Source organism: Ptychodera flava, chromosome 3 (genome assembly GCF_041260155.1).
Source record: "Ptychodera flava strain L36383 chromosome 3, AS_Pfla_20210202, whole genome shotgun sequence".
NCBI lineage: Eukaryota > Metazoa > Hemichordata > Enteropneusta > Ptychoderidae > Ptychodera > Ptychodera flava.
This window is the reverse complement of record NC_091930.1, coordinates 11,867,663-11,887,680: the sequence shown is the minus strand read 5'-3', so window position 1 is coordinate 11,887,680 and position 20,018 is coordinate 11,867,663. Positions and strand designations below refer to the sequence as shown.

The 20,018-nt window shown below is 39.8% G+C and overlaps 3 protein-coding genes across 3 annotated transcripts; all 3 read right to left on the bottom strand.

Moving 5' to 3' along the window:
* Positions 1 to 12,575: 12,575 nt before the first annotated feature.
* Positions 12,576 to 14,061, bottom strand: LOC139127451 (integrase/recombinase xerD homolog). Its single transcript, XM_070693374.1, has 2 exons — positions 13,888 to 14,061; positions 12,576 to 13,571 (listed from the first exon to the last, which is right to left on the bottom strand). Exons 1-2 carry the CDS (start codon positions 14,059 to 14,061, stop codon positions 12,576 to 12,578), a joined length of 1,170 nt encoding a protein of 389 aa, XP_070549475.1.
* A 4,261-nt stretch (positions 14,062 to 18,322) lies between these two features.
* Positions 18,323 to 18,844, bottom strand: LOC139127443 (uncharacterized). Its single transcript, XM_070693366.1, has one exon. It carries the CDS (start codon positions 18,842 to 18,844, stop codon positions 18,323 to 18,325), a length of 522 nt encoding a protein of 173 aa, XP_070549467.1.
* Positions 18,845 to 18,912: 68 nt separating this feature from the next.
* On the bottom strand, positions 18,913 to 19,272 carry LOC139127434 (uncharacterized). The gene has a single exon (XM_070693362.1). The coding sequence runs from the start codon at positions 19,270 to 19,272 to the stop codon at positions 18,913 to 18,915; it is 360 nt and encodes a 119-aa protein (XP_070549463.1).
* Positions 19,273 to 20,018: the final 746 nt, after the last annotated feature.

Here is a 20,018-nt window from a genome sequence, read left to right as displayed (position 1 = left end):
CAGTGAAAGGCTATTCTCAAAGTGCAGTGGTCGTCACGCTGCGCATGCTCTTGAGGGTCACCCCTATTGAAAACATATCCCAGAACACCGCACTAAGTTACAGATTGATTACAATGTTTGTGATATTGCCGTCAAATCTGTCAAAAGAATAATCATTTACCAAATCTAACACGCAATAAACGTTCAAGTAATCTAAGTTAACTATGTTAATATTGAACAGTAATTACAAGCTGTATTGAAATCACATTGTTCATGGTGTTCTTAAAATGTATGTATGTATGTATGTATGTATGTATGTATGTATGTATGTATGTATGTATGTATGTATGTAATAATAATAATAATAACTTTATTGACGTTATTCCCTCAAAGGTGAACATAGTCAAGAACTAATACTACAAAAATAAGAAAAGGATATTATCAAAAAATATATATATATATATATATATATATATATATAATATAATATAATGATATAACTTTATGCAGAATATGAATATATGAATGTGGGGTAATCTTAAAAAATATGTGTTTCTTGGATAAATGTTGTGAGGTTTATCATGCTATCTGTATTGCTCATTATGTAGCAAAATTTGGCCTGCAATCCCAGTTGTTGAAGTTTTCATTGTTGACTGCTATCGAGTCTAACAATTTTTGTCGTGATTGTGTATGACTATGGACAACACATGATATAATGAAATTCGTCCTCAACTGAGTTGGTATCACACCTATTACAAATTCTGTCCTCAGCTTTTAGTTTTGGTCTCATGTGTCTACCTTTCTCAATCATCAGATTATGGTCACTTATTCTCAGCTTGGTAATGTATTTTCTGTCATTTTTATCCTTGATACAGCTTAAATACTTTTCCATTTTAAAATCCGTTTTAGACTTTCTATAAATGCGTAATTTGTTATTCTCTCCTGATGATGTCTTTTCTGCATTAACTTCATTTCCATTTTAAAATGTAGTCATTACTTATCTTATCTGTTAAGTTTTTCACACTATGTTTATCATTTTGCCAAAAATACCAACACTCCTGTAATTTCTTGCATTGCAGTTGCCCAGGCCATATTATTGTTAGTAAAAAATACCATCACCTCATGGATCAAAGTATTTCTTTCTTAGTGTATGTTCTCTACCAATATTTAACCATCATTTTCTTGATAAAGTTAAAAGAGGATGCTGCCCATCTCACCTCTCACTGCTAAATTTGTTGCTGACTGATTAACTTGGAGAAGTATTTTACACAACTTAAGATTCAATTTTTCAATTGGTGTCCTATCTGAATATTTCTCAGTTCCCCAAATTTCACATCCGTAAGTTAGTATAGGCCTAATAACATGGTCAAAAATATGAATCCATGCATGAATATTTATGTTAGCTGATGAACTGACAACTTTTCTAATATAAAAGAACGCTTTCAGTGCCTTCTTGTATAGAGTCTCCTTTGCAATGTCAAACTTCCCATTACATTTGAAGTCTATGCCTAAGTATTTGTAGCTTTGAACAATTTCTAATTTCATACTATTATAATAAAAGTTATATTTATGACGAAGGACCCTAGCATTCTTGTTGAAAACAATGACTTTGGTTTTGTTAGTGTTGACTTCTAAATTCCAGTCATTACAATATGAATGAAGTTTATCAAAGCAACGTTGTAATCCAGCCTCTGATTCTGAAATTAATACAAGATCATCAGCATATAATAGGAAATTGATCAGGGACTGTCCTAAATTAACTGGTTTACACCTATCATCAAAGTAACCTGATAAATCGTTAACAAACAGATTAAAAAGAATGAGGCTAATATTGCAACCTTGCCTAACTCCTCGCATTGATTTGAACTGTCGTGTGATTCCACCATTAAGTTTTATACTGTATTTGACTCATTCATACATACTTTTAATTATTTGATAAATATTGCCATTATATTGTGTGTTAGTAACTTATAATAGAGCCCTTGACGCCAAATACTATCAAATGCCTTTCTAAAATCAACAATCCTACAAACAACCTATTTTTTTTTCCTTTTATCCTTCGCATTTTCAATGTTTGATTTATTAATATACTTATCAATAACGATTTTAAGATGAACATGTTGTCTGTTGTTCGAAATCCAGGCCTAAACCCAGCCTGATATTGACTTAGAATATCATGACTCTCAATATATTTATGTAATCTGTTATTCAAAACTGAAGTGAAAAGTTTTGAGAGACAACTTGATAGAGCTATATCCCCTGATTTGAAAAGTTGTTTTATAATGCTAGTGCGCCAAATGTCTGGAAACTTTTTTGAATTTAAAATACTATTAAAGAGTTTTGTAATTGGTTTTCAGAAGGACAGACTGACCACTTATTATGTATGTATGTATGTATGTATGTATGTATGTATGTATGTATGTATGTATGTATGTATGTATGTATGTGTTTGTGTGTCTGTATGTATATAAGTATGTATGTATGTATTTATTTGTGTATATATTGTAGTATAGTATATACATGTATATAACATGCAATTCTCTATCTATCTCTGAAATAAGCGTGATTGTGCAAATTTTTTTTTTACATTTGGCACCTTGTATACACTAGGACGTTGGATCACTGTTGTTGTGTTGTGTTTACCGTTGTTGTCTCGACACGCCGTGATGTGTAGCCATGCAATGTTCCTGTCAAATGCTGCGAAACCCCGCTTGTTTTGTCTTTTTCCTGCCACTTGACAATTTCTTGCCACATGTTACCAGAACAAGTTAGGGTGATTAACAGTGGGTCTTGGCCAAGTTGTTGCGTGGCCGGTACGTTGTGGGACCGGATCCTCTTTTATCCTTGTACATCAACACGGTGACCGTTTTCTCTTATCGAAGCAACAGCATCTCCCATGTCCTGCTATGGCTTGCCGATCATGGTCTTTAGTGTAATTTTTGTGAGAGGCAATAAACTAGTTGCTTGCCTAAAATATATATATAATGTTGATCATTTTAGTGATTTTTATCGCTGTAATGTACATTGCATTGTGTCCAGACAGCGTGACCACGAGCGAGAAAATCCAATTTGTTTACCGTTACTGAGTGCATTTATCTAAGCGACATTATGTGCCGAGTGTATTCCCTTATAAAACTCGCATACTTATTTAGGTTATCCATAAATGTGTACACAAGTCAGTATATAACTTGTTTTTTGTGGCAGATTACTTCTTGTAACTTGCTTCGTTACAGACTTGTTCCTTTTGTCTGTGGCTAAAGTTAGGTCTGCACATACTACTTAGTATGTGTATAGCCCGAAAAATGTAAATTAGCTAGGTAGGCATCGGCCATACAGACTTAAAAAATTAGCATAACCACTTAACAATACCTACTTAAAGCGCGTAAATATAAGCAGGTAAAATTGGTATGTAAAATTTACATATATTAATTAGCATATATACATACTTCTTGACAATAAGTATGTATGTTTCTTAAAAATTAGCATAAATGATGCCTATATATATTCAAGTCTCGATGCACGAAAAATTTGCAAAATACAGGAAATTGACAAGATTGATGCAACCTCATCCAACACTTTGTACTTTGTATGATCAAAATTATTATGCTTCTAAACTTGATATATCAAGTCAACAACTGAAAAATGGACAGTGATACCCAAGACAGGGTTCAAGGGACAGTGTACATAGTAGCCTTCCCAATACTTCCATCCATTATAAATTAACTGAGTTCAGAATCATTTTGTAATGAACTGTAGTGGATAGACTTGCCATGTAAGAAACTAAAAAAACAGTCTTACCTCAGTATAGGGAACAAGACAGCACAAGAAGCAACAAGACAACATAAAAAGTAGTTCTCTGATGTCAAGTTTGCAAGCTCTTTATTTCATGCTGGAAGGGGAGATTCATGTGAAAAACCCAACAGAACACGTCTTAAAGTCTGCATTTGATTGTTTACATTATCCAAAGTTGTTTTCGATGCCATCCCTATGTTTCCGATCTTGTTCTGAAATTTCACATTGAATGTTCCTGTATCAAGATCCATTGGTCTGTTCAGCTTCTTGGCCTTTGATCATAGAAACACAGGGGATAAAAATGATAAATAAGAGACAAGGATGTCATTACGTGTGCAAAGTGAAATTGCTTGTATTTCGTCGACTATCCCTAATATAAAAATCCATGGAAAGAGCATTCGTGTGCAAAAACGAAATTTAATAGTCGCCCCAGCGGCTTACTGACTACGCATGCGCTTATTCATAATATACTAAGCGTGTAACCGGAAGTGTACCCTTCTTTCGTGGCGCCGCCATGTTTTTTTTTTGAGTACTCGTAAATAAACAAATACGAAACAAATATTATTATATAACATGCCATTTATAAAATACACCTCTTTTATTAGCCAGTAAATGTTATTATGCACCTTGTCGCTGATACAGAATATCGTTAATATAGATAAAGGGAGAAAACTGTCGTGCATATGAACGGTGGCATACGCAAAGAATGCTGGGATTGAATTTTAGAAAAGCGCCCCCAGTGTCAATAATTAAATTCAAAATTGCCAGTTTTTTAGACGAAGGTAGCTTGCAAGTGGAAGTTGGGCAGTGCAGTTACCATTGCAATGATAATGATTGCATGATACGTCCCTTGTTTAACGCAATAGGCTGTTATCAATGTAAAACTTGCCAATTTTTGTCCAAAATTTTTACACGTTACAGAAAATCTATAGGCCTACCTGCACTGCTGCAGGGTTTGACGTCGTGTGCGTACGTGAACTGCTTTCATCAGAGGGAAACTGGATATAGTTGTCATATATACGTTTATGAAGTAACAATTAATTACATTTTATCATGAATCAATACAAATAACATTGCCAATCTTAACCCCTGGCGCGACACCAAGGGCTGAGCCCTATATAATATTAATTAATATAATAATTTTACCTACTGATACAAACACTTATGACATATATATATATTTTCGTTGTGATTACCACACACGCCAAATCATCGCTTTTCAGCCTCATTTTCCCCATTGATTAGTGACACACCATTCCAAACTACAACTACCTTCGGTGGTAATTGGGGTTCAGTACATCTGAAACAGAAGAAATGTAAATTGGAAATCGCCTCATAAAATGTTTTGACACAAAAAGTATCCCTTTATAATTAAAACCAGGTCAAAGTTTAGATAATAAAAAAAATGTGAGTATCTGTTGTATATCATCAATCCGGTCAAATTTTGAACCAATGAGTAAAAAACAGATAATAGCTCGGCTCTATTCGTTACTACAACTCTCCTTGTAATTAACGCACAGAGATAGACAGTGTGGAGTAACACTTAACTGTCTATATTGAGTTACCAACCTCCATGGATTAATTTTTGTCAACACCGTACGTTCGTTTCGTGTACTTGAACAGAGTTCGCCAAGAATGACATCAATATAGCGCGACTAAAGACAGTGAAAACTGCGAAAATTACAGAGACAACTCGTGGGTAAGGCGTTTTGGAAATTACTTGAACGATCTCTTCGGTCTCTGTTACCTTCATGATCAAACTATGCATATATCGTCTATGGGCTGCGTTCGTGTCAACCGTTGTTCTACGGGACTATATCGCAGTCTATCTCAGAATAGGACATCCAAGGGCCATCAACGCATCGTAAACGCTGTTTGTTGGTTTTAAATTCATAGATAACCTATATATATGCTGAATGATTATGTCCTACGGTAATTTTACGCGAAACTGTGTTCAAATCAGAGCGAAAAAGGTGACGATTTACTCTCTCACTCAAAACGTCCTAACTTTCCACTAGTGCATATCAGATTTAATTTGGCGCTTAGGATTTGACCCGTGACCTTTTGGCAATATGACCATTCATAATCTATGACATGATCTATAACATCATCAGGCGTGATTCTAGAGTCCCGGGTTCAAAGTCTGACCCACACACTCAGCTAGCAACGTGATCAAACTCAGCTGTATAAGAGCTCGCGTTTGAAAAGCTAAACGAAAGCAAATCCATTAAACCTTTACTAGATCAACACAACGCTCTGCAAAAACGGCTCCGACATACAAGTCGCGTGACTTACTAGCTTGGTCCGATGATGACGTTCATCGCCCACGTCTGTATTTTGAAGCCCGGCGTGAGTCGATGTTATAACTATGCGTATTACCAGTCCGGGTCACGCCGCCCTGGAAGATATCCCAGAATCCACCACTTCGCCTTCGCTTCAAAAATGACGGCCATCTAGCGATACCGCGGTAAAAACGCTAAATTTTCAAACTAATTTTAAGAGCCACTGTGTATTTTCTAATAAACTCATTTTCACGCCTACGACATTTTAGTGCCTGATGTACAAGGCAGTGGTATTTTTTTACGAATTTTCATTAGTTCTACGCGTGAATTTTTTGATCGAAAAATTGATGCTTTGTAAAGTTTGGTCAAACATCAAATGTATTCACTTTTCCCCGGACGTTTTTTGATGAAAGTCATATGGTCAACCCGGTCAATGTAGTATCATTCGACTCTTAATGGTACGAAATGTGTCAAACTGTCATCCGACCCCTATCGACCCCCTAGCGTTTTCACGTAATGGGGGCTTTCTTTCTGCCTACTTTTAGCGATTTTCTAAAATGTGGACGCCTTATGTAAACATGGCCGTCAGGCCTGCAGTTGAGGACCGGGGCAGCAGGTCACCTCGACCCCTGTCCGTTTCGACCCAGTAATTCACACCCTCTTGTCGTTGTTTGTGGTCAAATCAATCCCGGTGCCTTAGTCACTTCGACCTCAGTCAGTTTTCATGTTACATGTACCTGACAACGTTTTACTGAGTACATTATGCAACTTGTTTCTGTGAGAAAAACTGCTGGCTTCGCTACAACAATCCACGGGGCTGTGAACACTCTGATACTTGTGGGAGGCCTGGGGTACCCCGGCCCCATTGTCATTTACTGACTGGGGAACGTGTCTCACTGAAGTACGGATTGATAAAGCATGTCATTTACTGATTTTTGGAAATAAGGCATTCGTCATTATCGCAATTGCTTGCCATATGCGGCAAGATTGGATGAGCGAGGCCGGTCCGCTCGCCTTGGTGTCTTGACGCCAAATGAGCCTATTTCCGGTTTAGGCGTTGGGCTTACAGCAATGCATTATAGGATATCTTCCAGGGCGGCGTGATTCCGGGTCAGCTCCAAAATTGGAGCGCTATACCATAATATTTTCCCCCTCTCATTAGCCAATCAGCGGCCAGCGCGCCATCAGTAAAAATTGTATTTCCTGGCAACCTCCACATGCGTCCTTCGTTACGTACGCCATACTGTGTCGAACTCCCGCGCCGTATTCTGTCATAATGTCGAACAGTTGTGTGGCCACTCTGTCAAAACACAATTTCAAAATCGCGTACCAGTTTTATTCTAGCTAAGACAACCAAACCCCATATATCGCTGTGATTCCTAGACTCTGGCTTGAAGTCCTGCGAAATAAATCGTGTACCTACACAGATCGTTCAGAATACCCCATTTAAGTCGGAGATGGCAGCGATACAAATTCTATCGTATGGGGAACAGTTGTGTGGCCACTCTGTCAACACATTTTCAAAATCGCGTACCATTTTTAGTCTGCGTTTGACAACTACAAAACAGGTATCGTTCTAAAGCTCTGACATTGCTCTTCTTTCTTGCAAAATGTTATACGCGTACCTACACAAATAACCTTATAACAGTATTTCTAATAGAGATGACGAACATCAACAAAATGATTCTCGGTACTTGAGCGAAATCGATAAACTTGGGGTAGAAATGAATCGTCAATATTTCGAATATTTGTTCACTAATCGGACTCCTTGTTGGACATGACCTTCTGCAGAACACGTGGATTATGTTGACTGTCGAAATTCGTCGAAATTCACAAGACAGGGGCTTAATAAGCGGCCCAAAACTGCCGATCACACTTGGTGGGTAATTTGTGACACAGCGTGACCCGTACTTTATTAATGATGTAATCTGGTCGATGATTGGCTGAATGCCGGAATACATTATCATAATGAGTCTCCAATTTTGGAGCTGACCCGGACTGATTACGCTGGGAATAGGGCATCATACGTAGTCGTATTAAAGCTTTCAACCTACTCTGTGGTCGGACTCGTAGTTCATTAAAAACCCGTGTTTGAAATACCCCAGTAAGATTATAACACAAAAGAACCAGATAAGGGAGCCCTCATTATTTATGGCCTGCCTTGGGGGGGGGGGGGTCGGAGGAATGTTAAGGGGGGGGGGGGTTCACTCAAAAAATTAATAGCTACAGGGGGGTTGCTCAAAAGTAGAGAACAAGAAGCGGGGGAGCTAATCAATTTTGTTGATATGTACTGAATCATTTAGTGAAGTTATGAATTAATACAACAATAATAGTAAAGAACAGCAATGTGTATGCTTGAGATACATATGTTCATACTTGATATATATATACACACACACATATTATATATATAATAACACAACTCTTTGTGTAGTATAGATCCTCGTGTTGAGTCCGAGGTCCAGTTACCACTAAAAGTACTTTTTTAGAGTTTCGCTTTTCAAGTTCGTTCCAATTTTTAGCTTCCTGTATTTTCTTTCACATGCTTTATAGTCTGTTATCCGTTTATTTCAGTTTTTAACCCTGATGAAGTGGGATTAAGCCCACGAAACGTCGGACAATAAAATTTAGTTTGTAGTGAAGAACACTGTGTCCTAGAGTTGGTGCTGCTTGACCTATCCTGTCAATATATATATATATATATATATATATATATATATATATATATATATATATATATATATATATATATATATCATAATACAGGTAGTTTCAAGTAGAAACTAAATCTCATTACACTATGTGTTTCACGTTATTGTGATCTTCAGACGAGAATGATCAGCTATTCGACGTGGCAAGCCTTAGTACTGAGTACATTTTCAGTATTTCCTCATTAAGATTAATATACTTGCCTGATCATTCATGAGAATGGTGTGCTTTCTATATTCTACATTGTATAGGTTACCGATAGGGGAAAATGTGTAAAGCAAGCTAATTCTGATGTTGTAAAGTTTAAAACCAGTGGAATGCCTTGACAACAAACCCATCTTTTATTGCAGGAAATAATAATAAATAATGAATGTGAATAAATATATGTCTTTGCATGCTGTCGCTATTTCTTCATTGAAATTAGTGAACTGGAATATAAGGTTTGGAATACTGTCACAGATTTGTTCCTTTGAGTATTTTATACGAAAAAAAATCTGAAAAAAATACTCCCCAAGTGCCACCAAATAACACCATTTTAATCTCTACTTTTCAAAAGCTCCAACGGCAGAAGGGGGGGGGGACACCCCCTCTTGACCTCAATTTGTCGAAAATCGAAGGAGCGGTGCAAAATACTATATCACACATTTCGAATATTCCTGTCAGCGTCAGTGTATGCCTGTCACTATCATCTATGTAGCAAGTGCAGACTTATACACGACATCCATGCCCAAAATCACACAAGTTAGTAGGGAATTAAAGGTAATTGTTTATTTTGACCAAGTAAGTAGCAAAATAAGTACTTATGCTCTCCGGACGTAAAACAATTAGGTATGTATGGTCACAAATAGGTATGTATGAAGTTCCAACCACTTATTTTCCCCAAAATAGGTCGTTTTTGGTCGGTACAGACCTAATCACTACACAGTAACTACTTGATAAGTCGTTCAGTTTTCTATGGGTTGTCTCAATGTTCGGAGCCTTACATGAGTTTGTTGATAGAAATACATCACTGAAGTTTGTTCTTAACAGTTTACTGTTCCATGATCTAGAGTCTTACAGATGCGTGAAGAGAGTGAGGGACCGCTGCCATCTCACTCCGTTTGAAGTTGAGAAGACTTATGTTTATAAAATATATGTTTATCAACAAAAAGTCGCGCACGACGACCACTGCACTTTAAATAATATCAATTAAATACTATAAACAGAGCTAATGTGATTGTTGCACAGCCTTATCCATTTGTACAACGCACCGTTGGTGATGTACCCTAAATAGACAAACAAAGAACAACTTTACTTTCAATCATTTTAGCTCACGTGTGTAAACACGTGGGCTAATGTCATACCGATGTCTGTCTGTCTGTCCGTGTGTGTGTGTGTGTGTGTGTGTGTCAATGTACTGTATGTTGAATATTAAATGTAAATGTACTGACTAAGAGTTGATGTTGATCTACAAGCAGATCACTTTAAATTTTGTGGATAAAATAGTAATTGCTAAAGCTTATAAAGCACTGACCCTCTTTACGCTGAGAGAATCACGTAATTTTTACGGTCACACAATCAATGAACTAAATGACCTGTACCTTGGTGTACCTTGTCATGTAAATAAAATGTTTATTGTAATTCAGTCACAGCCATGGAGTTTTTGTTCACCTTCCTCCTTTCTTCCGCCAATATTACACAAGCTTAATCTTTACATTTTAGGAAATACTGTTCGAATTTCTCTGTTCAACACCTTAGTTCATAGTTATGAACAAGGCAGAGTTTTGCCACAAAGCTCAAAGGCAGCTAGCCAAACCACATACTGTTTACGCGGACTGACCTCATAATCTGTGTGGGCCGCGCTGTTCAGCTACACAGGGTCATCAAAGCATATTTGCGTTTGTTACACACCTTGTTGGCCTATATGATATAACTTTTCAGACAAGCAATGGTCGTTGCATTAATGCAGCTTTTGTTGCAAGCGATGTTAATTTATTCCCGAAACTTTTGGTCCATTTACTGTGGGGAGTTCGTATAGTGATCAAGAATACAAACAAGCTCGCTCAACGCGCCAACATGCATGTGCAGTGTTATTTTGTTAATATTCATAAATTCATCAGAACGTGTCTCGCCCATGCTTTAACTAGCTTGCGTAGGTTAGCAACATAGACTCTGATAGTTTCATTTACAGTGCCTCTCACCCTCCCCTGACAAACTTTCAATGATATAATTCGAACACGTAGAGGAACAGAGTGGTAAGGAGTCAATATATGATAGTAGTGGGGTGAGCCCTGCAGTAGATGCTGATTTCCCGACTATTACACAAAAGGTTATAGGTAAATGTAATGATGCATTGAATGGGGAACCTATTGTCGAATTAATCAGTGTTTGTTCGAACATGTATGCTTTTCGAACCCCGCCTTCTATCACAAAGATAAGGGGATAAAAGAGGTTTTGTGTTCTTAACTTTGAAGACGACAAGGATCTTTGACAAAATAAAAAGGAGCCCGAGGAGGCACATTTCGTACAGCTGGTATGGAAAGTCGATGACATAAGCAGTGAAAGGCGTTGTAAAATAATGATGGCGCCTAATGATATCAAACGTGTACAGTTATATGATCCAGTCACATGCACATGCTTGGCAGAAACTAGGCCGATTGGGTGGATTGAAAAATCAGGCTAGTTTAAATAGTATTGACTTTAGTTTACTGTTTGCAGCAACTGACGACCGTTGCATCGCTGATGATATAAACCTAAGAAGATATTTTGTCATTGTGGGCGTCAGTGCCACTCTTAACTGATGTATCTTTTTTTTGAATTTCAAGTTGTACACCATCTTTTTATATTAATTACTCTTTATCCACTTCCATTTCCGCAAAATACCGACATGTCTATGTCTATGTATCATCGTCTGTAGGTATATTTTATTCACAATTCCCTCAATCGTTACAGAAATAGATTCGACATACGGATTTATAGAAAGTTTGCTTTTCAGTTCTGACCGATTCTGATCTTAAGTGAAGAGTACCAATATGCCTCTCATGCTACGACGTGGTACGTTAATATTTTTTAATGAAAGAAGACTCATTGACACGAGAGTGTCATTGCAGAAATCTGGGGATGGACTCCACACAAACGTCGTAATGCACATCCCCTGCGGTGGCAATCGCAGATTTGAGTGGCATCGAAGAGGGGTGACGTGGTGTCGAAGTGAAGCCAGCCAACACAGTGGGTTTGTCCGGCGTCGCTAGCAGCCTGGCACATGAGGAGGGCCTGAAGTTCACTGGCTCCAGTCACGTGACAGACCGTGTGGTACCATGACAGACCCAGCAGGCTCTGTGATGGCAACCCCCAAATTGGCGTAGCAACAGGCGGTCTGGGCATACTATGCGTGGACGCATAAGCGAAGATAGTGACGAGTTGTTAAAAAGTAACGGAGGAAATAAACAGCATGAACTGTTTGAATGCAGGTAGTCAAAGCAAGCAAACTTTATGATACAACTGTTCCAATGTCCATAATGCACGTAAGCAGTGTTCGTTAGTTCGATGTTCATGCCCTGACTTCATGTCCCTGACTACAGTCCTACTCCAAGCAGCAAATATTAGTCATATGTGAATGTAATGTTCACGAAGGGAAAAACTGTGCCATTTGAGGTAGCTGAAAAGTGAAAGAGTGGCCAAACAACGCAAGTGTCAAAGTAACTCTAACGTGGTGCAGCACGCAAACAGTACAGGGCAAACAGGAAAATGAGCGTCTATAAGGCACTGCGATCGAAGGGTACATCATTGTCAATGTCCTTGTGCATGCGAAGCGACCAATATTGAAGGAACAGCTCAAAGGGTTGCAGTTGGTGTTGAGATGTACACCTGGTAGGCATCGCTTCTCCATCTTCCTAGTGTCTTGATGAGCCATGCTGGTAGATTGGCATCCGCCGCTGTGGTAGCGGCACCACTCCTGAAGCTGTGGGTGGCAAAATGATGAGCGTTGTCTATCCCAGCTCTGCTTAGCAGGTCACGAAGATGGATAGTCAGGGCGTGTCGTGTGAGCCACGCTCCATTGTTAAATTGGAATACTGGCGTCTCCGCTACAGTGGCATGAAGACGTCTATATTTAGTATAAGCCCGCACGGCACAAATTCCTGTGTTTGTGGGTGCAATCCTGATGTGCTGTCCCCGCCGATATGGGTCGGTCTTTGATGCCTTAAGTGAAATTTCTAGGTCTTCAGATATTGTCACATCGCGAGTCAGAAGTGTGCATGTTTTGTCGAAGTCGTGGCTCCCTGGTGCTGTGAATTCACTGACACGGAGGAAGCCGAAGAAAGCCATGGTGAAGGCTGACCATAGCATTAGCTTGTCATAGTCACATAGAGATGCGTGTGCCCGTAAGGCTTCCTTTAGTCTCACAAGTATGTCGATGGTAATGGGCAGTCTGGTGCGTTTTTGGTCTCCTAAGCTCCGGTGTATGCCTTGCATTGTATGTTGTAACTGTATGTGATTGCTGACGTCATCTTCGAAGCCCATTTCAGTGTGCAGGCGAATTATGGCTGCGAGGTAGACCCTGATTGTGGTAAACTTGAGACCATTACGTGCTAGGTTGGTGATGAAGAGCGTTGCCGACTGCAGTGTCACTGGGGTGGGCGTTAGACCGTGTGTGTGACAGAACGCAATATAGTTTGACTGACCGAACCTGATATGTTTTCCTTGTGGAGCCTGCAATGCTGTTTGTATAAAGGCCTTGGCATGTGACTCTAGTCGGAGGACAGCAGAATTTCCGGTTGGAGGTGACTTGGAACGCTGAATGGGTCTTGGTCTGCCATTGTTGCAAGCTGCCTGAATTTCGTCATATGCAAACGAGAAAGTGAATCAGCTATTGTGTTATCTGTGCCTCTTATGTGAGCAAGCATGACATGAAAGTTCCCTTGGGCGGCTGCGAAGAAGATAGCTCTGGCCAAACACATAATTTGTGGACAGCGCGATGAGCCTTTTTTCCAGATGCTGACCACTGACGTATTATCGCAATGGAAGAGAATTCTCCGTCCATGCCACAATTGCCCCCTAATTGAACAGGCCAGCATGATTGGGTACATCTCTTGCCATTCGATTGAAGCGTTAAAGTCGTCAGGCCAGGTGAGATGGAACGAATGACCTTTGTAGTATGCACCACAGCCGATTGACCCAGCGGCATCGGTGAACAGTTCAAGGTCGGAGGATGCAGACTACTCTGTATCAAGGAAGGATGCTGAGCCGTTCCACGTGGGAAGAAAATCCAGCCACCATTGGGCGTCGAGGCGGAAGTCATCTGACAGGGTGATGATGTCATTGGTGCGTTTGACAGTTGTGCTGAGATCAATCATACAGCGTAGGAAGATTCTGCCAGCCAGAATACATTTGCATGCAAAGGAGAGAGTTCCTATTAAAGATAGAAGTTGGCGTTTCGTGCAGCTTTGTTGCTGTATCCATGTTGGCAAGGCTTGCATCAGATCGTTGAGCTTGTCGTTTGGTAGTCGCATGACCATTTTGATTGTGTCAAGTTCGATGCCCAGGAAAATGATGATCGGTGATGGGCCTTCGATCTTCTCCAGGGCAGTCTTTAAATGACATATTGTAATATAATACATGGACACCCTTATAGTCTTCTTTTTATAGCTGTGCATTATAATCCAATGGATGCGAATAAAATGCTCATTCACTGTATATCAGTACAGGAAATTGATAACCTATATCATAGAATTTACTTTTTTTTAAGCAATGTCAAAAATACTAATTTCTTTAAGTGTCTAGAATTCATAGCCGTCTTTCAGGATAGTGAAGATGATACAGAGGTGCATCATCTTTAAGAATATAAGGCCCGTCGTCTTATTCGCGACACAGGTAACCGGTTTATATTTCAGTCAGATGGAAATTATTATGTTAAGATGTGATTTTTATTCTGAGTATACCATATACAATACTAGGAAACAAAATGCCGTAAAATCGATCATTGTTACCGACTTTCAGCAGCCGAAAACCGCAGGGAACAAAGGCAGAAAGGACTCATCATGAGGTAACTCATAATCAAAGTCAGGCACAGCCAGGTGAGACACTTTTCATACAGTGTCCAAAGTTGGAAAGTGGATTAGGTTTAGGTCCAAATACCTCCAAAGTTGGAAAGTGGATTAGGTTTAGGTCCAAATACCTTCGATCTGGTTTTTGACCTCATAATATTGGGTCACGAAAATAACCGAGTAGTTCAAAACATTGCAAAACAAATATAATCAAGCCCATGATTTAAAATTTGAGGGGGAAATACTTCTCGATTTGAGTAATCATAACTTTATTGGATGTTATCGTGATCTCTACAAACATGAAAAGCAGAGATCAAACCCATAACGAGAATCTGAGTAAATTAGCGGTGCGACTGATGCATATGATAATGTCGCTGACGATAACTCATTTTATGACGTATATTATACGAAATATGCTATTCGGCTGAACCCTCCTCTCATCCTCTGCTCAGACCACCAAAACGCAAGTCTCCTTTGACCCGGACACTCCTGGCGTGGCCACCTTCACGACCCACATGAAACGGAAGAATATCGACAGTTTCGAGTCATGGTCACAGTGCTTTGCGATATTCCAAGTCTACCGTTCATACTTCTTCCCTCACGAAGCAGTCCACCTATGCAGTTCCTACAAAGTCATAGCATCCAAGGCTGAGATCTACAAGCCATGGCACAAACCTGGGATTCAAAGGTCACCATCGACCCCGTTTCACACCAATGCACGGTCAGCACTCAGCAACCCAGACATCGTCACCAAAGCAATCCTAAAAGAAGTCTCACTTGGCCACACAGTAGGACCTTTCACCAGCCCCCCACTTCCAGACTTTGTCATCAACTCCCCTGGCCTTCGACCAAAAAAGTCTGGGGGCCATCATATTATTATGGACCTATCCCGACCTAACACAGACAGTGTCAACGCCTACATCTGTGAAGAAGACTATACGCTCTCCTACGCCAGGGTCGACGATGCTGTTGCAATAATACAGAAGTATGGCAAAGGAACTCTAATGACAAAGGTTGACATCAGGTATGCCTTTTGCCTCTGTCCTGTCCGAAAAGAAGACTGGCACCTGCTTGATTCATATCGTTGGATCACTACTTCTTTGACCATGTCCTGCCCTTCAGTCTTAGATCGGCACCGTTCCTGTTCAATCAGATAGCAGATGCCATTCACTGGATCATCAGCCGGAGAGCCGATACTGAAGACTTGCTTCACTACCTTGATGACTACTTCGGCGCAGGACCTCCACGCACCGATAAATGCCAGCAACTCTTAAACACAATGGTATCAGTCTGTCACACCTTGGCGTCCCACACAGACCTGGCATACAGAGCTAGAATTATGTTAGCCCAGGAGAAGAGTTGATAGTCTGTGGACGCGGGAGTACAACTAATTTCGAGCCCTGCTGCGCTGTACTTGACATTGTATAGGGTTCTTAATAAAATTAAACTAAACACTAACTCTCAATGAATTTTGCCCTATTTCTCATTGGTTGCTTGTTTGTTTCTCTTATCAAACACACCATGATTAATCTTTCAACCTTTCAGCTTGGTGTAAAACACATTGATTCGCCAAAGGCCTGTGGATTCGGTTTTTTTTTGCAAAAGTGCTACATGGACATAGAAAAAAGTTCGAATCACCCTCTCTATTGTCGAATACAACCACGGTCCATAATGAGAGTTCTCGAATCAAAAACTGTAGCCGTGCTCAAATATAAATGTCTTCTCATTAAATTACGTCATTGTTATTCAAGAGTAAGCATTCCAAACTCTGTCAACCCTGTCTGTCTGCCACAAAGTTTGGAGCAGCTGGATTTCCATCTGAACGATTGAACGATGCAAAACTCAAAATTCAATTGCATATTATATTGGAATATGTACAGTAGAAATACTGTATACGCTGCAGGTACGTATAAGCTTATACTCCACAAAATGGCCACAGGCGACGTGAACTTTCTGAAAGGATTTCCTAAGCGCTCCTGCTTGGTAACTTAGACACTAACAGGTGATATCCTGAAAAGTATTCTCTGCAGTAATTCCAGTTTCTGTCAACATGCACATCATTAAAGCTCAATGACACGATAGCACGAGACAAGTTTCTTCACTCGCACGTAGACTCAATTGGATATGATCATATTGGCAGACTAGTGGCATAGACTATCATAGTCACCGCTGTGCCTTGTTTAGTGCGCGCCAAAGATTGGTCTGCATTAGAAGGCTATGCTGTGCAGCAGTAAACACGTGCTGCCAGACACAGTGACTGTCGGTTCTTGCAAGGATGAATATTCATAAGGTAGTGCAATCATATTAAAGAAACACCTATCTTACTGGGCGAAGATTACATTATATACTAGCAGCTGGAAGACCTATATAAGTGGTACGTTTTAATTTGTCATTTTTGATTTTATTTGGCGATGGTACTTGATGGGTGAGTGGAGTTCTACAAATTACGCGAATCAGGCAGAAATCCGACCAGACGCTTGCAAGAACGTCCAGACCGTGGGATTCGCATCACGTCTCTGAAGGGCGCAAGTGTGTTCCTACAGGGAAGAACACGATTTGCAGGGTCTCTGCCAGATTACTCTTGCAGGGCGAAACATGCGAAATGCAGAAAAATGTTAATTCTGCAATGCAAATATGATGCTTACGCATAGGCAGTGAATTAAGATTACTCTTTGTAAGATAGTTACTATTCCAAATAAAACAAGACAAATTCGTTGGTTTCACAAATTTCCCTACAAATGCAACGTTAAATTCATCTTGCAGGGGAAACTATGTTGACCTAGCAAAGCCGTTTGTTATGACATTTGAAACACAGTAACTATGTAAAGAATGAGATATTCCACAATGCTTTTCACATAACATGGAGTTACTAGCGAGCGACTATAAACATGCAGGTAGAAGAAAACTCCTTTACCTCCATGAACTCACATATGTGTGATGGAAAATATAAACCACAGATGTTGGGAAGTCAGTTAAGTTTCGGCAGCATCACAGATCAGCAGTTGAGGGCAGCGTAGTTAATCACGTGACAAAAGTTGATAATGCAGCAACAACTTTAATTCACTTAGAAAGAACTCCTTACATTACAGTTAGTAAACTGTCTTGTTTGGCACAAACAAAAAATCTTTGTGCAGTTGACATCTTTGAGAATTGCAGAGTCAAATATTTCTACTTCCAGGATTTCCAATCTCATATCCAGTTGAATAGTTTGTTTTCACGAATTGTGACAAAAACCATCTTTATCGTATTTACAATCAAAATAGAGAAATCTAGACAAGAAATTAGAAAAGATTTGGACAGATGCAAATGATCTGAATGAGCATGCAAATTTTGTGCATGTCATTAGAAAAGAGTCAAAGTTCAGGCGTATAAAAGTTACACAGAGTTCATGAATATTTACAAGTTTAGTTACTCAGAGCCAACTTATTTCACAATAATATCTACACTGGAAATCACCACACAAGTAATATCTTGGAGATTCCTCGACACTCCGTGGGCAAGAAATTGTCCGCACAACTAATATTTGTTTATCATTGGCTAAGTTGTTGGGCAAGTCTTTTGTTTGCTTCGATTGCAGCCGTCTTGAAGGGCGTCATTGAATTCCTGGTTTAGTTGTTTCGTTTCATCGGCTTGAACAGTTTGCAGGTCACAATCTTCCTGAGTTAAGGTCTCTGGACATTCTATAGGATACAGTAGATTCACAGGTCGATTGATGCATTTCCTGGACGGCAGAATTACCCTTGCAGCTCGACATTCTCCATCTCTACTTTGAATCAGATCATGAACTTTCCCCAAGTTCCATGATCCACGAGGCAAATTGTCCTTGACAATCACAACATCGCCAGTCTTCGGTTGAGAAGGAGCTTGAATTCTTGGTGCACTTAAATGTCTCTGGCTTCTCTCTCTCAAATTGAGTATGTAACTATCTCTCCACCTGTTCCAGAATCCGTTGAGAAGTCGTTGACCTTTCTTCCAGGTTTGTAAGAGTTTCTCAGCAGATGACATTCTGGGTTTGTACTCTAGGTCAGGATCATCAGAGTCAGGCTCAGCATCGGGCATTCCAGTCTTCGGATTAAGAGTCAGGAAATCTGCTGGAGTCAAGGTTATTGATGAGTTGATATCATCATCTACGTAAACAAGTAGGCGGTGTTCACAACAGCTTCAGCTTCAATCATTAATGTATGAAGTTGGTCGTACGTGAGACATGCCTTTCCTATGGCTTTCCGTAGGCACTTCTTAACACATCCAACAAGTCTCTCACAAAATCCTCCCATCCACGGAGCAAGTTCAATGATGAATTGCCATTTGATGCCTTGATCAGTCATATACTTTCTGACACCACAGTCCATGATGACATTCATCCATACTTTGTCCAAGACAGACTTTGCTAGTTTGAACTGAGGAGCGTTGTCAGAAATTATTTGCTCAGGGGTTCCACGGCGAGCAATAAATCTCCGTAAACACAGGAGAAATTGCTCTGCTGACATGTCCTTTATTAGTTTGAGATGAATTGCTCACAGAGCTAAACAAGTGTACAAGCAGATCCAAACTTCCTTTGTACCCGAAGTTTCTTTGATGAACAAAGGTCCAAAGTAGTCAAGTCCAGTATATGTGAACAGCGGTGATTGAGTCACTCTCTTCCTTGGTAATGGTGCCATAGCATCTTATATGGACCGCCCTCAGCTCGTCGACAAACTCTACAGTCATGGAGGATTCTTCTTACTTGTGAGCGACCTTGAGGGATCCAGTACTCGTGGCGAGTCTGAGCCAATGTCTGTGAAGTTCCTGAGTGAAGAAGCTTTTGATGATGGCTCTCAATCACAAGTTTGGTGAAGTGGTCCCTTGTAGCGAGCAGTTTTGGGCGAAGAGCACCTTCAGAAAGTTCGGAATTTATGAGTCTTCCATGGCACTGAAGTAACCATTTATCATCTGGTTGTATGCCTAGTTGATACTTCAGGTTGTGTTTTCTATTTCTTCTTATGGCTTCCAAAACGTCAGGAAAGTTTCTTCTCTGTACATGAAGTTCCCAAAGGAGTTTTGCCTGTGCGATTTCCTTTACAGTTAAGGAGCCTTCTTCAAAATGCTGTCTCCTAAGTTTCTTTATGAATCGACTAGCCAGAGCAGTAACCCTAAGAAGCTTTATCAGTGATGAGAATTTCTTGTCATCGATGCCAAAGGGGCTAGTTGAGCTGCAGTCTTCCCCAGACAACAGACCGGTTTTATATAATATTCT

Bases quoted from the DNA above. Each gene is read 5' to 3' on its own strand.
- LOC139127451 (XM_070693374.1), bottom strand. From the start codon at position 14,061: ATGACATCATCACCCTGTCAGATGACTTCCGCCTCGACGCCCAATGGT. The intron at 13,572-13,887 runs GTCATTCGTTCC...GACGAAATTCAG, and splicing joins CTGTGGTGCATACTACAAAG to GCAGCTTGCAACAATGGCAG.
- LOC139127443 (XM_070693366.1), bottom strand. From the start codon at position 18,844: ATGCCCGATGCTGAGCCTGACTCTGATGATCCTGACCTAGAGTACAAA.
- LOC139127434 (XM_070693362.1), bottom strand. From the start codon at position 19,272: ATGTCAGCAGAGCAATTTCTCCTGTGTTTACGGAGATTTATTGCTCGC.